The sequence below is a fragment of the Anomaloglossus baeobatrachus genome, chromosome 10, assembly GCF_048569485.1.
Source record: "Anomaloglossus baeobatrachus isolate aAnoBae1 chromosome 10, aAnoBae1.hap1, whole genome shotgun sequence".
NCBI classification, from domain to species: Eukaryota; Metazoa; Chordata; class Amphibia; order Anura; family Aromobatidae; genus Anomaloglossus; species Anomaloglossus baeobatrachus.
Window position 1 is genome coordinate 67,180,386 of NC_134362.1, and position 23,602 is coordinate 67,203,987.

A 23,602-nucleotide genomic window follows, 5' to 3' on the forward strand; every position below is an offset into this window, starting at 1 on the left:
GGCGCTGCTGTGACTTGTGGTGCGCCGGGGATCCGCCGTCCGCGCTTTTACGGCGGCGGCGGTTATAAATTGAGTCCCCGGCTTTTTGGGCCTAGGACGCCGGCAGCTCCGATTCGTTCCCGCCCCCACCCTGTCATTCAGGGTAGGGGAGAGACGCTGTTCGCTAGCAGCGACGAGGGCTGGAGCCTGATTTACATGCTCCAGCCCTCACACTAGGCACAGAGGGAAGCAGGCTTCCCGCTCTTAGCCAGGAACGCCCAGGGCCCGCCCCCCTTCCTCTCTCAGGACGCCGGCAGCCATTACATGCATGTCTGGCTGGAGGAAGGACGCAAGGCTCTGGGAGACCTGGACTAGGGGCTATCTGGCGACCACACACCCGCTTTTTAAGCGGGCGGTAAGCGATTTTTCTGTGCTGGTCCCTCTAGTGCCTCACGGTGTATCGGTGTACTGTGTAGGATATAGAGATATTGTATTTCTTGCACTGTGAGGTCGCTTCTGGCTGCATCTCCCAGATCACTCTGTGGAAGCAACAACATGCCATCCTCAAAACGCAAGGCTGCCAAGGCTAGGGCTGTGTATACTGCGTGTGCTGCATGTGGGGCTAATCTACCAGCAGGCTCCGATGACCCCCATTGTGTGCAATGCTCCGACCCGGTGCTGCTTCGCCAGCCGGAGTCAGGAGAGGTAGTGACCCAGGCTGAGACGCTTGTAAGTTCTGCCCCGGTGACAGGGACAGACTTTGCAGTTTTTGCTGATAATATGTCTGTGTCTATGGCAAAAATCCTTGAAACCTTGCAATCTATGCATGGGGCTCAGTCTTTGGGCACGGCGAGGCCTCTGTCCTCAGGTCCCCCTCACTTGGAATTAATCCAGCCCACAGGGGGGTCCCCGGCTTCACAGGCCGAGGATTATGACTCAGATGATAGCCCCAGCCACCCTAAGCGAGCTCGCTGGGAAAGACCCTCGACGTCATCACACTGCTCAGGGTCTCAGCGCAATCAGTCTCCCTGTGATGTGTCTGATGAGAGTGATCAGGAATCCATTCCTGGAACCCCTCTCAACCTGGATACCCCTGATGGGGATGCCATGGTAAACGACCTTATCTCAGCCATCAATAGGCTGTTGGATATTTCTCCCCCAGCCCCTTCAGCAGAAGAGGCGGCTGCGGAGCAGGAGAAGTTTCGTTTCCTTTATCCCAAGCGTAAATTGAGTGCTTTGTTGGATCACGCTGACTTCAGAGAATCAATCCAGAAGCACGACGCTCACCCAGAAAGGCGTTTCTCTAAACGATCTAAAGATACGCGTTTCCCTTTCCCCCCTGAGGTGGTCAAGCGCTGGACACAGTGTCCAAAGGTAGACCCCCCGATTTCCAAACTCGCAGCTAGGTCCATAGTTGCAGTGGAGGATGGCGCTTCACTTAAAGATGCCAATGACAGACAGATGGACCTTTGGTTAAAATCTGTCTATGAAGCTATCGGCGCGTCGTTTGCTCCGGCATTCGCAGCCGTATGGGCACTCCAGGCTATTTCAGCTGGCTTAGCAAAAGTGGATGCTATCATACATCCAGCAGTGCCGCAAGTGGCGCACCTTACCACGCAGATGTCGGCGTTTGCGTCTTACGCTATCAATGCGGTCCTAGAAGCTACCAGTCGCACCTCAATGGCGTCCGCCAATTCGGTAGTTTTGCGCAGAGCCTTGTGGTTAAAGGACTGGAAAGCAGATGCTGGTTCCAAAAAATGTTTAACCAGTTTGCCTTTATCTAGAGATAGACTGTTTGGCGAGCCATTGGCTGATATCATTAAGCAGTCCAAGGGTAAAGACTCCTCTTTACCACAACCCAGAACAACCAAACCTCAGCAGAAAAAGTGGCAGCAGAGGTTTCAGTCCTTTCGAGGTTCGGGCAAGACACCGTTTACCTCATCCAAAGGGACTCAGAGGACGCAAAGAAACTCAGATTCGTGGCGGGCTCACACGCGCCCCAAGAAAGCAAATGGAGGTACCACTTCCAAAGCGGCTACCTCATGACTTCCAGCCCCCTCCCTCCGCATCGCCGGTCGGGGGCAGGCTCTCCCGCTTTTCCGGCATTTGGATGTCACAGGTCAAAGACCGGTGGGTGACGGACATTTTGTCTCGCGGGTACAGAATCGAGTTCAATTCTCGTCCTCCAGCTCGGTTCTTCAGAACCTCCCCACATCCAGACCGAGCAGATGCTCTGCTGCAGGCGGTGGACTCCCTAAGAGCGGAAGGAGTGGTGATCCCAGTCCCTCCTCAGGAACAAGGGCAAGGGTTTTACTCCAATCTCTTTGTGGTTCCAAAAAAGGACGGCTCGTTCCGTCCTGTTCTGGACCTAAAACGGCTCAACAAACATGTGCACGCCAGGAAGTTCCGGATGGAAACCCTGCGTTCTGTCATTGCCTCAATGTCCAGAGGAGACTTCCTTGCCTCAATAGACATCAAAGATGCTTATCTCCACGTGCCAATTGCTACAGAACATCAACGTTTTCTACGTTTTGTGATAGGAGACGACCATTTTCAGTTCGTAGCTCTGCCATTTGGTCTGGCGACAGCCCCACGGGTCTTCACCAAGGTCATGGCGGCGGTGGTAGCAGTCTTGCACTCTCAGGGACACTCGGTGATCCCTTACCTAGACGATTTATTGGTCAAAGCTCCCTCTCAAGAGGCATGTCAGCACAGCCTGAATGCTACGCTGGAGACCCTACAGTCTTTCGGATGGATCATCAACTTTCCAAAGTCGATCCTATCACCGACTCAATCACTAACGTATCTTGGCATGGAGTTTCATACTCTAGCAGCGATAGTGAAGCTTCCGCTGAACAAGCAGCGGTCACTACAGACAGGGGTGCAATCTCTTCTGCAGGGCCAGTTGCATCCCTTGCGGCGCCTCATGCATTTCCTAGGGAAGATGGTGGCAGCCATGGAAGCAGTTCCCTTTGCGCAGTTTCATCTGCGCCCACTTCAATGGGACATTCTCCGCCAATGGGACGGGAAGTCAACGTCCCTGGACAGGAAAGTCTCGCTTTCCCAGACGGCCAAGGACTCCCTACAATGGTGGCTCCTTCCCACCTCATTGTCTCAGGGAAGATCCTTCCTGCCCCCATCCTGGGCAGTAGTCACGACAGATGCGAGTCTGTCAGGGTGGGGAGCAGTATTTCTCCACCACAGGGCTCAGGGGACGTGGACTCCGCAGGAGTCCACCCTTCAGATCAATGTTCTGGAGATCAGAGCAGTGTATCTTGCTCTACTGGCCTTCCAACAGTGGCTGGAAGGAAAGCAGATCCGAATCCAATCGGACAACTCCACAGCGGTGGCATACATCAACCACCAAGGAGGGACGCGCAGTCGGCAAGCCTTCCAAGAAGTCCGGCGCATTCTAATGTGGGTGGAGGACAGAGCATCCACCATATCCGCGGTTCACATCCCAGGCGTAGAAAACTGGGAAGCAGACTTCCTCAGTCGCCAGGGCATGGACGCAGGGGAATGGTCCCTTCACCCGGACGTGTTTCAGGAAATCTGTCGCCGCTGGGGAGTGCCGGACGTCGACCTAATGGCATCCCGGCACAACAACAAGGTCCCGGCATTCATGGCGAGGTCGCGCGATCAAAGAGCTCTGGCGGCAGACGCCTTGGTTCAAGATTGGTCGCAGTTTCAGCTCCCATACGTGTTTCCGCCTCTGGCGCTCTTGCCCAGAGTGCTACGCAAGATCAGATCCGAGTGCAGCCGCATCATACTCGTCGCTCCAGACTGGCCGAGGAGGTCGTGGTATCCGGATCTGTGGCATCTCACGATCGGTCGACCGTGGTCACTGCCAGACCGACCAGACTTACTGTCCCAAGGGCCGTTTTTCCATCAGAATTCTGCGGCCCTGAACCTGACTGTGTGGCCATTGAGTCCTGGATCCTAGCATCTGCAGGATTATCTCAAGGAGTCGTTGCCACAATGAGACAAGCTAGAAAGTCGAATTCGGCTAAGATCTACCACAGAACGTGGAAGATTTTCTTATCCTGGTGCTCTGCTCAGGGAGTGTCTCCCTGGCCATTTGCATTGCCCAAGTTTCTTTCCTTCCTGCAATCGGGGTTAGAAAAGGGCTTGTCGCTCAGCTCCCTTAAAGGGCAAGTTTCGGCACTATCCGTGTTTTTTCAGAAGCGTCTAGCACGTCTTTCTAAGGTGCGCACGTTCCTGCAGGGGGTCTGTCATATTGTGCCCCCGTACAAGCGGCCGTTAGATCCATGGGATCTGAACAGGGTACTAGTTGCTCTCCAGAAGCCGCCCTTCGAGCCTCTGAAGGAAGTTTCCTTTTCTCGGCTGTCACAGAAAGTGGCGTTTCTTGTTGCGATCACATCGCTTCGGCGAGTGTCTGAGCTGGCAGCTCTGTCATCCAAGGCTCCCTTCCTGGTGTTCCACCAGGACAAGGTAGTGCTGCGCCCTATTCCGGAGTTTCTCCCTAAGGTCGTATCCTCTTTTCATCTTAATCAGGATATATCCTTGCCTTCTTTTTGTCCTCATCCGGTTCACCGGTATGAAAAGGACTTACGTTTGCTAGATCTGGTGAGAGCACTCAGAATCTACATTTCCCGCACGGCGCCCATGCGCCGTGCCGATGCACTTTTTGTCCTTGTCGCTGGTCCGCGCAAGGGGTTGCAGGCTTCTAAAGCCACCCTGGCTCGATGGATCAAAGAACCAATTCTAGAGGCCTACCGTTCTGCGGGGCTTCCGGTTCCTTCAGGGCTAAAAGCCCACTCAACCAGAGCCGTGGGTGCGTCCTGGGCATTACGTCACCAGGCTTCGGCTCAACAGGTGTGCCAGGCAGCTACCTGGTCCAGTCTGCACACTTTCACCAAGCATTATCAGGTGCATACCTATGCTTCGGCGGATGCCAGCTTAGGTAGAAGAGTCCTGCAGGCGGCAGTGACACCCCCGTAGGGGAGGGCTGTTTTGCAGCTCTAACATGAGGTATTTCTTTACCCACCCAGGGACAGCTTTTGGACGTCCCAATCGTCTGGGTCTCCCAATAGAGCGCTGAAGAAGAAGGGAATTTTGTTACTTACCGTAAATTCCTTTTCTTCTAGCTCTTATTGGGAGACCCAGCACCCGCCCTGTTGTCCTTCGGGATGTTTTTTTTTGTTGTTTGCGGGTACACATGTTGTTCATGTTGAACGGTTTTTCAGTTCTCCGATGTTATTCGGAGTTAATTTGTTTAAACCAGTTATTGGCTTCCTCCTTCTTGCTTTGGCACTAAAACTGGAGAACCCGTGATACCACGGGGGGGGTATAGCCAGAGGGGGAGGGGCCTTGCACTTTTAATGTAGTGCTTTGTGTGGCCTCCAGAGGGCAGTAGCTATACCCCAATCGTCTGGGTCTCCCAATAAGAGCTAGAAGAAAAGGAATTTACGGTAAGTAACAAAATTCCCTTCATCGCGTCCATCAATAAAATGTTGGATATTTCTCCCCCAGCTCCTCCAGTGGAGGAGTCAGCTTCACAGCAGGAGAAATTCCATTTCAGGTATCCCAAGCGTAAATTAAGTACGTTTCTGGACCACTCTGACTTTAGAGAGTCAGTCCAGAAACACCACGCTTATCCAGATAAGCGTTTCTCCAAACGGCTTAAGGATACACGTTATCCCTTTCCTCCTGACGTGATCAAGAGCTGGACCCAGTGTCCCAAGGTGGATCCCCCAATCTCCAGGCTTGCGGCTAGATCCATAGTTGCAGTAGAGGATGGGGCTGCACTTAAAGATGCCACTGACAGACAGATGGAGCTCTGGTTGAAATCCATCTATGAAGCTATCGGCGCGTCGTTTGCTCCTGCATTCGCAGCCGTATGGGCACTCCAAGCTATTTCAGCTGGTCTTACACAGATTGACACGGTCACACGTACATCTGTTCCGCAGGTGGCATCCTTAACCTCTCAAATGTCTGCATTTGCGTCTTACGCGATTAATGCGGTTCTGGACTCTACGAGCCGTACGGCAGTGGCGTCCGCCAACTCCGTGGTTTTACGCAGAGCCTTGTGGTTAAGGGAATGGAAAGCAGATTCTGCTTCCAAAAAGTGCTTAACCAGTTTGCCATTTTCTGGTGACCGGCTGTTTGGTGAGCGTTTGGATGAAATCATTAAACAGTCCAAGGGTAAGGATTCATCCTTACCTCAGCCCAGACAAAACAAACCCCAACAGAGGAGGGGACAGTCGGGGTTTCGGTCCTTTCGAGGCTCGGGCAGGTCCCAATTCTCCTCGTCCAAAAGGACTCAAAAGGATCAGAGGAGCTCAGATTCTTGGCGGGCTCAGTCACGCCCAAAAAAGACAGCCGGAAGACCCGCTACCAAGGCGGCTTCCTCATGACTTTCGGCCTCCTCTCTCCGCATCCTCGGTCGGTGGCAGGCTCTCCCGCTTTGGCGACATTTGGCTGCCACAGGTCCAAGACCGTTGGGTGAGAGACATTCTGTCCCACGGGTACAGGATAGAGTTCAGTTCTCGTCCTCCAACTCGATTCTTCAGAACGTCTCCGCCTCCCGACCGAGCCGATGCTCTTCTGCAGGCGGTGTGCACTCTAAAGGCGGAAGGAGTGGTGATCCCTGTTCCTCTTCAAGAGCAAGGTCACGGTTTTTACTCCAATTTGTTTGTGGTACCAAAAAAGGACGGGTCTTTCCGTCCCGTTCTGGACCTAAAACTTCTCAACAAGCACGTGAAAACCAGACGGTTCAGGATGGAATCCCTCCGCTCCGTCATCGCTGCAATGTCTCAAGGAGATTTCCTAGCATCAATAGACATCAAGGATGCTTATCTCCTTGTACCGATTGCTCCAGAGCATCAGCGTTTTCTACGCTTCGTTATAGGAGACGAACACCTTCAGTTCGTAGCCCTGCCTTTTGGTCTGGCGACAGCCCCACGGGTCTTCACCAAGGTCATGGCAGCAGTAGTTGCAGTCCTGCACTCTCAGGGACACTCTGTGATCCCTTACTTAGACGATCTGCTTGTCAAGGCGCCTTCTCAAGAGGCATGCCAACACAGCCTGAACATTGCACTGGAGACTCTCCAGGGTTTCGGGTGGATCATCAACTTTTCCAAGTCAAATCTAACCCCGACCCAGTCGCTAACATATCTTGGCATGGAGTTTCATACTCTCTCAGCAATAGTGAAGCTTCCGCTTGTCAAACAGCGTTCACTACAGACAGGGGTGCAATCTCTCCTTCAAGGCCAGTCACACCCCTTGAGACGCCTCATGCACTTCCTAGGGAAGATGGTTGCAGCAATGGAGGCAGTCCCTTTCGCGCAGTTTCATCTGCGTCCACTGCAATGGGACATTCTCCGCCAATGGGACGGGAAGTCGAAGTCCCTCGACAGGCACGTCTCCCTTTCTCAGGCGACCAAGGATTCTCTTCGATGGTGGCTGCTTCCCACCTCATTGTCGAAAGGGAAATCCTTCCTACCCCCATCCTGGGCGGTGGTCACGACAGATGCGAGTCTGTCAGGGTGGCGAGCAGTCTTTCTCCACCACAGGGCTCAAGGTACGTGGACTCAGCAAGAGTCCACCCTTCAGATCAATGTTCTGGAGATCAGGGCAGTGTATCTTGCCCTACAAGCCTTCCAGCAGTGGCTGGAAGGCAAGCAGATCCGAATTCAGTCGGACAACTCCACAGCGGTGGCATACATCAACCACCAAGGAGGAACTCGCAGTCGGCAAGCCTTCCAGGAAGTCCGGCGGATTCTGACGTGGGTGGAAGACACGGCTTCCACCATATCCGCAGTTCACATCCCAGGCGTGGACAACTGGGAAGCAGACTTCCTCAGTCGCCAGGGTATGGACGCAGGGGAATGGTCCCTTCACCCGGACGTGTTTCAGGAGATCTGTCGCCGCTGGGGGATGCCGGACGTCGACCTAATGGCGTCTCGGCACAACAACAAGGTCCCGGCTTTCATGGCACGGTCTCACGATCACCGAGCTCTGGCGGCAGACGCCTTAGTTCAAGATTGGTCGCAGTTCCGGCTTCCTTATGTGTTTCCACCTCTGGCACTGTTGCCCAGAGTACTGCGCAAGATCAGGTCCGACTGCCGCCGCGCCATCCTCGTCGCTCCAGACTGGCCAAGGAGGTCGTGGTACCCGGATCTGTGGCACCTCGCGGTAGGCCAACCGTGGGCACTACCAGACCGACCAGACTTGCTGTCTCAAGGGCCGTTTTTCCATCAGAATTCTGCGGCCCTGAACCTGACTGTGTGGCCATTGAGTCCTGGATCCTAGCGTGTTCAGGATTATCTCAAGAGGTCATTGCCACCATGAGACAGGCTAGAAAACCAACCTCCGCCAAGATATACCACAGGACGTGGAAAATATTCTTATCTTGGTGCTCTGCTCAGGGAGTTTCTCCCTGGCCATTTGCATTGCCTACTTTTCTTTCTTTCCTGCAATCCGGTTTGGGAAAAGGTTTGTCGCCCAGCTCCCTCAAGGGACAAGTCTCAGCGCTATCTGTATTTTTTCAGAAGCGCCTAGCACGACTCCCTCAGGTACGCACGTTCCTGCAAGGGGTTTGTCATATCGTCCCTCCTTACAAGCGGCCGTTAGAGCCCTGGGATCTGAACAGGGTTCTCATTGCTCTTCAGAAGCCGCCTTTCGAACCTATGAGGGATGTTTCCCTTTCTCGCCTTTCACAGAAAGTGACTTTTCTAGTAGCGGTCACGTCTCTTCGGAGAGTGTCCGAGCTAGCAGCGCTGTCATGCAAATCTCCCTTCCTGGTGATTCACCAGGACAAGGTGGTTCTGCGCCCGATTCCGGAGTTTCTCCCTAAGGTGGTATCCCCCTTTCATCTCAATCAGGATATCTCCTTGCCTTCTTTGTGTCCTCATCCAGTTCATCAATGTGAAAAGGATTTGCATTTGTTGGATCTGGTGAGAGCACTCAGAATCTACATTTCCCGCACGGCGCCCTTGCGCCGCTCGGATGCACTCTTTGTCCTTGTCGCTGGTCAGCGCAAAGGATCGCAAGCTTCCAAATCCACCCTGGCTCGGTGGATCAAGGAACCAATTCTTGAAGCCTACCGTTCTGCTGGGCTTCCAGTTCCCTCAGGGCTGAAGGCCCATTCTACCAGAGCCGTGGGTGCGTCCTGGGCATTACGGCACCAGGCTACGGCTCAGCAGGTGTGCCAGGCGGCTACCTGGTCGAGTCTGCACACTTTTACCAAGCATTATCAGGTGCATACCTACGCTTCGGCGGACGCCAGCCTAGGTAGACAAGTCCTTCAGGCGGCGACGGCCCACCTGTAGGGTAGGGCTGTTTTTACGGTCCTATCACGAGGGGTTATTATACCCACCCAGGGACTGCTTTTGGACGTCCCAATTGTCTGGGTCTCCCAATTAGGAGCGACAAAGAAGAAGGGAATTTTGTTTACTTACCGTAAATTCCTTTTCTTCTAGCTCCAATTGGGAGACCCAGCACCCGCCCTGTTTGCTTAGGGATTTTTGTTTTTTCGGGTACACATGTTGTTCATGTTGAATGGTTCCGGTTCTCCGATGTTCCTTCGGATTGAATTTGTTCTTAAACCAGTTATTGGCTTTCCTCCTTCTTGCTTTTGCACTAAAACTGAGGAGCCCGTGATCCCACGGGGGGTGTATAGGCAGAAGGGGAGGGGCCTTACACTTTTAAGTGTAATGCTTTGTGTGGCCTCCGGAGGCAGTAGCTATACACCCAATTGTCTGGGTCTCCCAATTGGAGCTAGAAGAAAAGGAATTTACGGTAAGTAAACAAAATTCCCTTCTTTCTCTATCTCGTTCCGTTTTCGAGATAAAAATGCTAACTCCATTGTTTTCCACCAGGTGGTGCTACAGGTGGTTTCATTGCGTAGCACATGGCTACTTTACTATACCTAGACACTACTTCTATGACTATAGCTGCCGCCATTCTCAAGTTAATGGCGGTGGACAGGATATGGGTGGACACACTGTATAAAGCCAGTCTGCTTTGCTTTTTTTTCTCTTTTTTTAAATCAATGTGGGCATGGTCCTGAATAAGATTGCAATTGAAAAAAATTATTAATGGCCACGCCTACTTGCCTAATAAGACTCGATTTTCATATAGGGAAGAAGAGGCCATATTTCAGGAATGGAGTAGCGCAGGAACAAAAGAAAAAACACTTTGGTTTCAGAAGAACCGCGGCATTTTCAGCTGGCAAAAAGATATATATTTATGGCACGTGACAAGTCCAATTTAAAGTGCAAGGGTCTAAAGAAAAAATAACTTTAAAGGGGTTGTCCATTACTTTTACATTGACAGTCTTTCCTTAGGATAGGTCATCAGTGTCTGATTGGCTGGGGGCCGACACACCGCACCCCCGCCAAACAGGTGTTCCCTGTGCCGTTGGCGGTAGCAGGCAACCGGAAATGCTCAGTTCCGGAGCTGCTCCGTCTTCTGATAGCGGCCGTTGCACATCCACCTCCTATTCAAATCAAAAGGAGGCAGATGTCCAGTACCCCGCCGCCACTATCAGACGACAGGACAGCTCTGAAACTGAGCTACCGCCACTGATACTGACAACAGCGGATCGGCAGTGTCCTACTCAGGCTGATCAGACAGTGATGACCTATCCTAAGGATCATTGATAAAGTGATGGATAAACCCTTTAATTAGCTTGTCCTGTTTATGAAAATCTTCTGAAAACCTCTTCATGTGCCCTATTAGGATAATATAGAGTTAATATAGGTAAGGGAGTCCCTTGTCAAGAATCTTTGTCTCTTGTAAGAGTGGAGAATAGTTACCAAGAGCTCTCTAGAGAACCAGTCCTACTCTGTGTAATGCTCTATGTCCCCTGTGGTGGCGCTGTAAGGAAAATGAACACTTACTGCCTGCTTATCCTACAAATGGTAAATGATCATCGGGGTCCAAGAATGCAGATGCTTTTTAATAAGTTTATTTTCATGGGATCTCTCTGAGAAAAATGTGATAAATAAAGCAAAGAATACCATGCAAGGAGTTTTCCGGTTTCGAAAAACCACTGGTTTTAGTTTATTTCGAAAAAAACCCTGTAATTTACTCACTAGCCCCAGGTGCAGCACTGAGTGTCCTCCACGGCTCCCATTGTCTTTTATTGTCTGTGGTGATCACAGCACATTAACAGCGCTGCAGATAATCACTGGCTCTGAGCAGCTCGTGCTGTCACCTTGGACAAAGCAACTGAGGTTGCTGATTGGCTGCAGCGCTGTTAATGTGACTTTAGTACTGCAGACAATAACAAAGGGGAGCAGAGTTGAAGCATTGGACCTGGGGAGGGTAAGTACATGCCGTAGTTTGCTTTTCTTTTTTTTTTTAAGACAAATTTTATCTAGGGGAGAAGGGTTTTCTTAAGCTGGTAAGGTCAGTAGTTATGGTGCATAAAGATGAAAGTCTCTGACATTGTTATGCAGAATAGATATAAGCTGTTTTGCTGCATTCCTTATTCTGATTTGTTTTACCCTCTAATTTTGATTTTGCTTTTTAATTTATGAAATGAATGAAAAATTACATGAACATCCAATGATCTTCAACAGGGACAGATGTCTCGTCAGGCAGGGAGCTTGTCTTTAGGAATGATGAGGTGGGGTGCTGCATGTGCTGCGTGTGCTGTGTTTCCCCAGTTGGTATCTTATTTTTGCTATCATCCCCAATTCCAGATTATTAGGGCACAGAGCTGGTAAGTGACCGGGCCACAGCGCTTCTGTACACCAAATGCTGCGTCTGTTATGGTGACTGCCCAAACAAGCTGTGTGTCTATATACGGGCTTGTTTATAGCTCTGCACCTTCAGTTTGTGTTAACTCCGCAGATGTTTAGCTTAACACAAGAACAGATCACAGATGATTGCTTTTGCAAGTTTTCTCTTCCCCTCCGCTAGAATTGGACCTGTTATTGGCCAAAGTAAAAAAAAAAACAAAAAAAACCTGGAGAAAACGCAGACGAGAAGACCAGCTGTGTTCTGTATATACGTGGGTACACATTGGCTGTAGTGCAGCCCACTAATGGAGGAGAAAGGGCCGCACTAATATATCAGATGACCACCCGTGGTAGACATAATGGGCAGATTTATCAGGAATTAAAAAAATAAAAGATCTTTGGAGTAAATTGAGGCAAAGTTATTAACAGACATTATATGACTTAAGATGTTTATTCCAGTCTTAAAGTATTTGTACTCTACTAGGACAAGCCCTTTTGATTCTATGGTTCTCCCAGGTAAAATAATAACGCCTGTACTCACCTTCTGTACCGGCGCCCTTCCAGCGGCTCAGTGCTGGGGCTCACATGGGGTTGTGTCGTCATCGAGCCCTGCGTCCAATCAGAACTGGCTTCTGTCTCTCCGCCTTCGGACCAAACAAGGTAATCAACAGGAAGTGAGTGCTGCGGCTGCGCTCACTTCCTATTGATTGCCGGTTTGGTCCAAAGGCATGGAGAAGGAAGCTGGCGCTGATTGGGGACGGAGCTTGCGTGACGTCACAACCCCCGACTCCGCAAGCCCGGAAGGAAGGGCATTGATACAGGAGTGAGTACAGGCTTTATTATTTTACCTGGGGGAAACATAGAATCTTAAGGAGTTGTGTCCTAGTAGTGGACAACCTCTTTAAAGTCAGAAAATGGACTCTACGTCTCCTGTGTGAGTATTTGTGTCTAAATGTGCAATATTTTCTGGCACAAAGTCAGATAAAACTGTTTATTTCTTCAGCGCTCTATTGGGAGACCCAGACGATTGATTGGGGTATAGCTACTGCCTCCGGAGGCCACACAAAGCACTACACTAAAAAGTGCAAGGCCCCTCCCCTTCTGGCTATACCCCCCCGTGGTATCACGGGTTCTCCAGTTTTCAAGCTTTGTGCGAAGGAGGTCAGACATCCATGCATAGCTCCACAGATTTTAGTCAGCAGTAGCTGCTGACTATTTCGGATGGAAGAAAAGAGGGCCCATATAGGGCCCCCAGCATGCTCCCTTCTCACCCGTTGATGGTGTTGTAAGGTTGAGGTACCTATTGCTGGTACGGAGGCTGGAGCCCACATGCTGCTTTCCTTCCACATCCCCCTGGGGGGCTCTGAGGAAGTGGGATCCTGCCGGCCTCAAAGCTCTGACGCCGGGCTCCATCCACAGACCCATTTGAACCTGCTGGATACGGAGCTGGAGTACCGTTCAGGGACATGGCCCTGCACCATTACAGGTACTCTGTGTCCCCGTACACACAGGCACAGCACACTCCAGACTTGCTGGGTGTGCTAGTGCGCCGGGGACAGTAAAGGGTTACAGTCACTGCAGCTTTGCTGAGTGACTTTGTGTATTGGGAACTACCGCGCCGGACGCTCCGGGAGCGGCGGCGCGGCTGGGAATTGTAGTTCGCCGGGGACTGGGCGCCGACCGCGCTTTTACGGCGGCGGCGCTTATAAATCCAGTCCCCGGCTTCTGCGGCCTAGTGCCGCTTTGTTCCCGCCCCCTCCCTGTCACTCAGGGAAGGGGACAGACGCTGAGCAATCAGCAGCGCCGAGGGCTGGAGCCTTATTTACATGCTCCAGCCCTCTCACTGCACACTGTCGGACGCCGGATTCCCGCTCTGACTTGGGGCACGCCCACGGCCCGCCCCTCCTCACACGAGCTGGGGAAGACGCCGGCAGCCATTACTGCAGTCCGAGCTCGGACTTTCGGCAACCAGGCAGGACGGTGGCGACCATACACCCGCTTATAGGCGGGCGGTAAGCGGCACACATAGTGCTGACCCCAATATATACTGCAGTGTGTACATGTGTATTTTAACTGCATAGGTCGCTATATGCCCGCTTGGAGAGCGACACATCAGCAGCAGGAAAGCAGGTGTGCTAAGGCACAGGCTTTCTAGGCTGCTTGTATTGCACGTACTGAAGTGTTCATTTGTGTTTATGCTTGTATGCTATACACTGCACTGTACAGTCGCTAGTCTTAGCTATATTCTCCTGGAATGGCTAGACTACAGGAGCAGAAAACCAAGGGTGCTGGGGCACAGGTTTTTTTCTATGCTGCTTGTATTGCATGGGCTGCAGTGTGCATTTGTACTTGTGCTTGTATGCTATACATTGCACTGTATGGTCACTCTTCTGGGCTATATTCCCCTAGATGACTAGTCTACAGCAGCAGAAGAGCAGGGGTGCCAGGGCACAGGCTTCTATGCTGCTTGTATTGCTTGTGCTGCAGTGTTCATTTGTACTTTATGCTTGTATGATATACATTGCACTGTACGGTCACCAATCTTGGCTATATACTTCTAGATGGCTAGTCGGCAGCGGCAAAAAAGCAACACAGATTTTCAGTGCTGTTTTTACTACATGGGATGCTGTTCATGACACCGTCCCATTGTGTGCATGCTCCCCTGTAGCACTTCGTCTGCCGGGGTCTCTAGCACTTCGTCTGCCGGGGTCTCTACTAGTCGTGGCCAAAGAAACCACCTGTCATCCCTGTCCAAGGACAGGGACGGAGTTGCAGTTTCGACAGATATATTGTCATAAGATAGAGACTTGCAGTCCAGACAGGCCATGGGCAATCTTCCTGACCAACCTCATTTGGAACGGGGAGGTCCCAGGAGGACTCTCTGTATGATAAGGCAGCTCTCCAGGACTTTGATCCTGACATCGCTATCAATCCGGATACACCGGATGGTAACGCCATGCGGAATGATCCTATAGCGTCCATCAATGGAAGGTTGGATCTTTCTCCCTCAGCTCCCCCAGTGGAGGAGTCAGCTTCACAGCAGGAGAAGTCCCTTTTCAGTATCTCAAACGGATATTGAGTATTTTTCTGGCCACGCTGACTTCAGAGAAGCAGTCCAGAAACACCACGCTTACCAGATAAGCGTCTTCTCCAAACGTTTTTAAGATACACGTTATCCCTTTTCCCCTGACGTGGTCAAGCGCTGGACCCAGGGTCCAAAGGTGGATTCTCCAATCTCCAGGCTTGCGTCTAGAGCCATAGTTGCACTGGAGATGGGGCTTCACTTAAAGATGCCATTCACAGACAGATGGACTCTGGTTGAAATCTGTCTAGGAGGCTATCGGCGTGTCGGTTGCTCCGGCATTCACAGCCGTATAGGCAACCTAACCTTTTCAGCTGTTCTTGCGCAGCTGGCCTTGAGCACATGTACATCTGTACCGCAGAGGCGTCCGTAACTCCGCAATGTCTGCACTGCGACTTACCCTATTAATGCTGTCCTAAAAGTACAGTCGAGGTTTCGGTCCTTCCCAAGCTCGGGCAGGTCCCAATTGTCCTCGTGCAAAAGGGCTACAAAACCTCAGACGGGCTCAGATTCCGGCCGGGCTCAATCACGCCCAAGGAAGGCAGCCGGAGGAACCGCTACCAAGGCGGTCTCCTCATGACTCTCAGCTCTCTCTCTCTCTCTCCGCATCCGCGGTTGATGGCAGACTCCCCCGCCTTTGGCGACATTTAGCTGCCACAGGTCACAGACCGGTGGGTGACGGACATTGTGCTCACGTGCACAGGACAGTGTTCTGTTCTCGTCCTCCGACTCCATTCTTCAGAACGGCCCCACCTCCCCACCGAGCAGATGCCCTGCTGCAGGCGGTGGACGCTCTAAGAGCAGAAGGAGTGGTGATCCCTGTCCCCCCTCAGGAACGAGGGCGAGGGTTTGTACTCCAATCTCTTTGTGGCTCCAAAAAAGGACGGCTCCTTCCGTCCTGTTCTGGACCTAAAACTGCTCAATAAGCATGCGAACGCCAGGCGGTTCCGGATGGAATCCCTCCGATCCGTCATTACCTCAATGTCTCGAGGAGACTTCCTTGCCTCAACAGACATCAAAGATGCCTATCTCCACGTGCCAATTGCTACGGAGCACCAACGTTTTCTACGTTTTGTGATAGGAGACGACCATCTTCAGTTCGTAGCTCTGCCATTCGGTCTGGCGACAGCCCCACGGGTGTTCACCAAGGTCATGGCGGCAGTGGTAGCAGTCTGGCACTCTCAGGGACACCCGGTGATCCCTTACTTGGACGATCTACTCGTCAAAGCACCCTCCCTCGAGGCATGACAACGCAGCCTGAATGTTACGCTGGAGACTCTCCAGACTTTCGGGTGGATCATCAATTTGGCAAGGTCAAATCGGTCACCGACTCAATCACTAACGTATCTCGGCATGGAGTTCACACTCTATCAGCGATAGTGAAGCTTCCGCTGAACAAGCAGCGTTCACTGCAAACAGAGGTGCAGTCTCTCCTTCAAGGCCAGTCGCACCCCTTAAGGCGCCTCATGCACTTCCTAGGGAAGATGGTGGCAGTCATGGAGGCAGTTCCCTTTGCGCAGTTTCATCTGCGCCAACTGCAAGGGGACATTCTCCGCCAATGGGACGGGCAGTCAACCTCCCTGGACAGGAAAGTCTCCCTTTCCCAGACGGCCAAGGACTCTCTGCAATGGTGGCTTATTCCCACCTCATTGTCACAGTGAAGATCCTTCCTACCCCCATCCTGGGCAGTGGTCACGACAGATACGAGTCTGTCAGGGTGGGGAGCAGTTTGTCTCCGCCACAGGGCTCAGGGGACGTGGACTCAGCAGGAGTCCACCCTTCAGATCAATGTTCTGGAAATCGGGGCAGGGTATCTTACCCTACTAGCTTTCCAGCAGTGGCTAGAAAGAGAGCAGATCCGAATCCAGTCGGACAACTCCACAGCGGTGGCATACATCAACCACCAAGGAGGGACGCGCAGTCTGCAAGCCTTCCAGGAAGTCCGGCGAATCCTCATGTGGGTGGAGGACACAGCATCCACCATATCCGCAGTTCACATCCCGGGCGTGGAAAACTGGGAAGCAGACTTCCTCAGTCGCCAGGGTATGGACGCAGGGGAATGGTCCCTTCACCCGGACGTGTTTCAGGAAATCTGTCGCCGCTGGGGGGTGCCGGACGTCGACCTAATGGCGTCTCGGCACAACAACAAGGTCCCGGCATTTATGGCACGATCGCGCGATCACAGAGCTCTGGCGGCAGACGCCTTAGTGCAAGATTGGTCGCAGTTCCGGCTCACATATGTGTTTCCACCTCTGGCACTCTTGCCCAGAGTACTGCGCAAAAAATCAGATCCGATTGCAGCCGCGTCATACTCGTCGCCCCAGACTGGCCGAGGAGATCGTGGTACCCGGATCTGTGGCATCTCACGGTCGGCCGACCGTGGTCACTACCAGGCTGGCCAGACTTACTGTCCCAAGGGCCGTTTTTCCATCGGAATTCTGCGGCCCTGAACCTGACTGTGTGGCCATTGAGTCCTGGATCCTAGCGTCTTCAGGATTATCCCAAGGGGTCGTTGCCACCATGAAACAGGCTAGGAAGTCCACCTCTGCTAAGATCTACCACAGAACGTGGAAGATTTTCTTAACCTGGTGCTCGGCTCAGGGAGTGTCTCCCTGGCCATTTGCATTGCCTACTTTTCTTTCCTTCCTGCAATCGGGGTTAGAAAAGGGCTTGTCGCTCGGCTTCCTTAAGGGGGAAGTCTCGGCACTATCCGTGTTTTTTCAGAAGCGTCTAGCACGTCTTTCTAAGGTGCGCACGTTCCTACAGGGGGTCTGTCATATCGTACCCCCGTACAAGCGGCCGTTAGATCCATGGGATCTCAACAGGGTATTAGTTGCTCTCCAGAAGCCGCCTTTCGAGCCTCTGAAGGAAGTTTCCTTTCTCGCCTGTCACAGAAGGTGGCGTTTCTCGTTGCGATCACATCGCTTCGGCGAGTGTCTGAGCTGGCAGCTCTGTCATCCAAGGCTCCCTTCCTGGTGTTCCACCAGGACAAGGTAGTGCTGCGCCCCATTCCGGAGTTTCTCCCTAAGGTCGTATCCTCATTTCGTCTTGATCAGGATATATCCTTGCCTTCCTTTTGTCCTCATCCGGTTCACCGGTATGAAAAGGACTTACGTTTGTTAGATCTGGTGAGAGCACTCAGACTCTACATTTCCCGCACGGCGCCCATGCGCCGTTCCGATGCACTTTTTGTCCTTGTCGCTGGTCCGCGCAAGGGGTTGCAGGCTTCTAAAGCCACCCTGGCTCGATGGATCAAAGAACCAATTCTAGAGGCCTACCGTTCTGCGGGGCTTCCGGTTCCTTCAGGGCTAAAAGCCCACTCAACCAGAGCCGTGGGTGCGTCCTGGGCATTACGACACCAGGCTTCGGCTCAACAAGTGTACCAGGCAGCTACCTGGTCCAGTCTGCACACTTTCACCAAGCATTATCAGGTGCATACCTATGCTTCGGCGGATGCCAGCTTAGGTAGAAGAGTCCTGCAGGCGGCAGTGACACCCCCGTAGGGGAGGGCTGTTTTGCAGCCCTAACATGAGGTATTTCTTTACCCACCCAGGGACAGCTTTTGGACGTCCCAATCGTCTGGGTCTCCCAATAGAGCGCTGAAGAAGAAGGGAATTTTGTTACTTACCGTAAATTCCTTTTCTTCTAGCTCTTATTGGGAGACCCAGCACCCGCCCTGTTGTCCTTCGGGATGTTTTTGTTGTTTGCGGGTACACATGTTGTTCATGTTGAACGGTTTTTCAGTTCTCCGATGTTACTCGGAGTTAATTTGTTTAAACCAGTTATTGGCTTTCCTCCTTCTTGCTTTGGCACTAAAACTGGAGAACCCGTGGTACCACGGGGGGGTATAGCCAGAAGGGGAGGGGCCTTGCACTTTTTAGTGTAGTGCTTTGTGTGGCCTCCGGAGGCAGTAGCTATACCCCAATCAATCGTCTGGGTCTCCCAATAAGAGCTAGAAGAAAAGGAATTTACGGTAAGTAACAAAATTCCCTTCTTTTCGCCCATACGCACCATGGGTGGGTGCTTTTCAACTTGTGGTAATCAAGAAGCAAATGTAAAATATTTTGTGCAATTTGCAGGGGTTTTTTTTGTTTTTTTGGGGGGAGGGTTTAATTTGCAACAAATTTGGCATAAACAACTTGATAAAGTTGGGCTAGTATCTTTATTCCACATGATGGATCATGGTTCTTGTAAAACTTGTAGAATAGATCATTTTAATATTTTCCTGTATCATTATTTTGTACTACTTTCTGCATTAGGCGGGGGGTGGGGGGGGGCAGATTGGGAAACCATTGCTACACATGGACATTTATTTTCCTGTGTAATTTTCATAACACAACTTTATATGCAATTGTTCCTATTTTTATGAATTATGGGTCCATTTTTGAATCATTTTCTTCTAAGTTGACTTATTTGCTGGATCTCCTTTATAGTGCGTCATATTTAACGTTCTGGTGTTTTTGGGTGTTGTATATGGTTTAGGCCGTGTTCCCATATAGAGTATATATTGCATTTTTACATTGCATTTTTTTGTACAGAAAATATGCTGCAATTAACAGTTAAAGCAAAGTGGATGTGATATTATGGAAATTGATGCCACCGTTTGTGTAAAGACTAGAGTTGAGCGGATTGGTCATAATCCGGGTCCGGCGGATCCGGATCAGGTTGCCGCCGAAGTCCGGATCCGATCCGGAATCCGCGGCCATACAAATCAATGGGGAACATAGTACATTGATAAGGAACAAGCCTTCCAATAAGCAATTTGTTCTGCCAGTCATCTGCCCTTGTAAAAAGGCCTTTTTACTATTGAATTGACGGTAGTTGAGACGCTCCCTCTGGTGGCTAATGCTCGCAGCTGACATGACTACATCCGTGTAGAGGATTTGGAGCACTGTATCCAAAATAAAGCTCAGTCCACTGTAAAGAAGAATCCTCAGAGAAGGCCCCTTTAGCCTGATTTATGACCACATCAAAGCTGAACTAAACTTTAAGGTGGTCACAAGTCAGTATGGAGGCATGTAAGAGAGTATGTCTGCATAGTATGTAGGAGAGTATATAGAAAAAGTTGAAAACCCTGCCGTCGTCACAAGCTCAGTGACTGATGCCAATGAATGGCTGAATTAGATGTTATAGAAACTTTTGTTCCTGATTCTTATCCCCAATATTCTTGCCAGCGATGAGCTGACAAACAGCAAAACACTAAAGGGGGCTTTACAACCTACGATATCGTTAATGAAATATCGTCTGGGTCACATCGTTAGTGACACACATCCGGCGTCATTAACGTTATCGCAGCATGTAACAGTTATGTGCGACCTAAACCGATCGCAAAAGTGGCAAAAATCGTTTGCCGTGGAGAGGTCGTCCTAAAACCAAAAATCGTTCACCTCTCATTAGCGATGTTGTTCCTCGTTCCTGCGGCAGCACACATCTCTGTGTGTGACACCGCAGGAGCGAGGAACATCTCCTTACCTGTCCTCCACCGGCTATGCGGAAGGAAGGAGGCGGGCGGGATGTTTACATCCTGCTCATCTCCGCCCCTCCGCTTCTATTGGACGGCTGCCATGTGACGTAGCTGTGACACCGCACGACCCGTCCCCTTAGAAAGGAGGCAGATCGCCGGCCATAGCGACGTCGCAGGGCAGGTAAGCCGTGTGACGGGGGAGCGCGATTTTGTGCGCGACGGGCAGCAATATGCCCGTGTTGCACAAACAATGGGGGCGGGTACGCACGATAGCGATATCGTTACCGTGTAAAGCCCCCTTTACTCTTATCGCTCACATCTTTTGTGTTGGTCTAGAGCAGTGGTTCCCAAACGTCAGTCCTCACGACCCCCAACAGGTCATGTTTTCAGGATTTCCTTGATATAGCACAGGTGATGCCTCGATAATGATTCCATCACCTGTTCAATGCTAAGGAAATCCTGAAAACATGACCTGTTGGGGGCCATGAGGACTGGAGTTTGGGAACCACTGGTCTAGAACATCGATGGTCAGCAACACATCACTTCAAGTAAACCAGCGTTGTGCTGCCAAGAATATGCAAATTGTACAGGGATGAAAGATCATACTAATAATTTTCAAATACAAGGAATCGTTGCATAGAAATCAAAGTATAACGAGCATTGATATTCTACCCGGCTCGGTAGGGCAGCAAAAGAGGAGCCTTTTACGATTTTGCTTGATAGCAGCCCGAGCGGTCATTCCTAGGCATTGGAGGTCCATAGAGGTTCCCACTATCGGGGAGTGGCAGAGAAGGTTGCTCTGGTGCAAAACGGTTGGATGGGTGGCACCGTTCTCCGGGACTGGCGCCTCCTCTTTCCGCCATCTTGGTCTTCCTTATTCTCAAGCCACGGGGCATGACGCAACTACGTCATACACGCTCTGGCAGTGAGGTCCTGCGGAGGCGCACTTTGCTCTGCCCTGCTCAAGGCAGATCAATTTATTGTAGTGCGCCTGCACAGGACCTCAATGCCGGCCTGTGTGCATGATGTAGGACGCGTCCTGCCCCGTGGCTTCAGAATAAGGAATACAAAGATGGCCGAAAGGGGAGGCGTTGGTCCCGGAGAACGGCGCCACCAATCCGACCGTTGTGCACCGGAGCAACCTTCTAGATGAGTATTATAAAGTGTTTTTTATGTTATACCCAGCGGTCTGGGCTCTTATATACAGCATGTTAGAATGCTGTATATAAGAGCCCATTGGTGGTGGCTGCAGCTTATAGGGCAAATAACTGGTAACAGGTTCCCTTTAAAAATCTGTCTTGCTGAATAAGTCTATGGAAAGGGGAGTGAGGAAAAGAGGGAGCAGAGTTAGTGAGAGCAAAACGGCCACAGAGATGGTGCTGCTGCTTTCTAGAGTTTTATCTTACTCCATAGGTGGATTCACAGCTGCGCTGCTCAGTACTGCTGTATAAAGTCCTCCATGCTGCTGCTGCTTCTTTCTGCAGTTTTAGCTTACCCCACAGGTGGATTCACAGCTATACTGCTGTATAAGGTCCTCCATGCTGCTGCTGCTGCTTCTTTCTGCAGTTTTAGCTTACCCCACAGGTAGATTCACAGCTATACTACTGTAAAAAGTCCTCCATGCTGCTGCTGCTTCTTTCTGCAGTTTTAGCTTACCCCACAGGTGGATTCACAGCTATACTGCTGTATAAGGTCCTCCATGCTGCTGCTGCTTCTTCCTAGAGTTTTAGCTTACCCCACAGGTGGATTCACAGCTGCACTGCTCAGTACTGCTGTATAAGGTCCTCCATGTTGCTACGCTCATGAGCATGTTTCATAGAGACTGGAATCCCTCATACTAGCTAGTTTTATCCCTCTACCTCAGAGACAACTGACAATAGCAGATCGAATTTTCAGAGGAGATGACTGTATATTGGTAATTTGAGAATGTTTTACCCATCTTAAGCCAATCACTAGATTTGTATTCTTTATATTCCAAAATATGGTGGGGTTTTTTGTTTTTTTTAACTCATTAAACCTTGTCTGAGTGCATAACTTTTTTTCCCCTTTAGATTTCATGGATGAAGATGAGGATGATGATGACTCGTTGCTGCCTCGCACTTTGAAGAAAAATATTCCAGAAGAGATGGTGACTGCTGCCATGTCATCTGCCCCCGCGGTTCCTCAGCAGACCAACATCCATTATAATAATTCACTGGAATCTATGCCTGTAATATATTATAGCACAAGGTCTTCTCTCAGATCCCTCTTATGGGCACCTAGGGAAAGCCCACCTTCTGCTCGCCGGGGAAGTAGGAAACGCCTGATGCCATTGCTTGGTGGGCAAGAAATTGATGAGCAACCCACTGGAGGAAAATCTGCTTTAAGAACTAGAGAACGAAATCATATTGATCATAGGACAAAGGGAAAAAATTCAGACAGTAACGCAAGAGTCAGAGGAGGGTCAGAAACTCGGAGGCAGGGCGAAAAATCCATGGCGAGAAATAAACGTGGGAAGTTGGAAAAAGAGAACGAAAAGCAGGACAATGTAAAAGTTGGACCAAGTGAAGAAAGCAAAACAGAGGTCACCACAAAAGCAGAGAATGTAAAACAAAACTCGAAGAACTCCAATAAACAAGAATCAGATAAAGTCTACGTGACACGACTCCTCTCTGGAGTTAAAAAGTCTCGAGGTCCAGTCTTCCCTGGGATGTTGTTACCGAAGCCTAAACCACGAAGAACCTCTAGAGTTCATGAACACCGTCATTTCCCTACACCTCCAAAAGTCTCACATGGGGCAAGATTATCTAAACCCTGGACTCCACCTGATACCTCAGAGCTCGGACTTTTCAGTTGGGAAGGTCAAACTGAAATCCCAAGAATATCCCTCCCTACCTCACCTAGTCTTCCTGGTGGCCCTCCCTCGCTTGTCTTGTCTTCAGAAGCCCCAGCAGAAGAATTACAGGATTACAGCTATGAGGATACAGAGCCTCGGCAAACCTGGCCAGAGGATGCCATTAATTGGCAACGAACGTTTAGTGTAGGAAACGTAGACTTTGAAATGTTAAGGTCAGACTGGAATGATCTTCGCTGCAATGTGAGTGGTAACCTGCAGCTTTCTGAAGCGGAAACTGTGGATGTGGTGGCTCAGTACATGGAAAAGCTCAATGAGAAGAATGGAGGGTGAGAGAATTGTTTAATAGTCTTCAATGTACCAAAGCTTGTATGTATTGTCTGTAGGCTATCTTCTAACTTTCACCCATATAGGCTATTCTCTAACTTTCACCCATATAGGCTATCTTCTAACTCTCACCCATTTAGGCTATTCTCTAACTCTCACCCATATAGGCTATCTTCTAACTCTCACCCATGTACGAATTTCTTTTT

General features: G+C 50.7%; 1 protein-coding gene across 3 annotated transcripts in view; it reads left to right on the plus strand.

The window, feature by feature from the left end:
* B4GALNT4 (beta-1,4-N-acetyl-galactosaminyltransferase 4) overlaps positions 1 to 23,602 on the plus strand; it is a 184,274-nt gene that overhangs the window by 104,425 nt on the left and 56,247 nt on the right. For all 3 annotated transcript variants that reach the window (XM_075326956.1, XM_075326958.1, XM_075326957.1), the window contains exon 15: positions 22,288 to 23,398. In XM_075326956.1, coding sequence (XP_075183071.1) covers positions 22,288 to 23,398 — 1,111 coding nt within the window. The remainder of the gene's footprint in view (positions 1 to 22,287; positions 23,399 to 23,602) is intronic.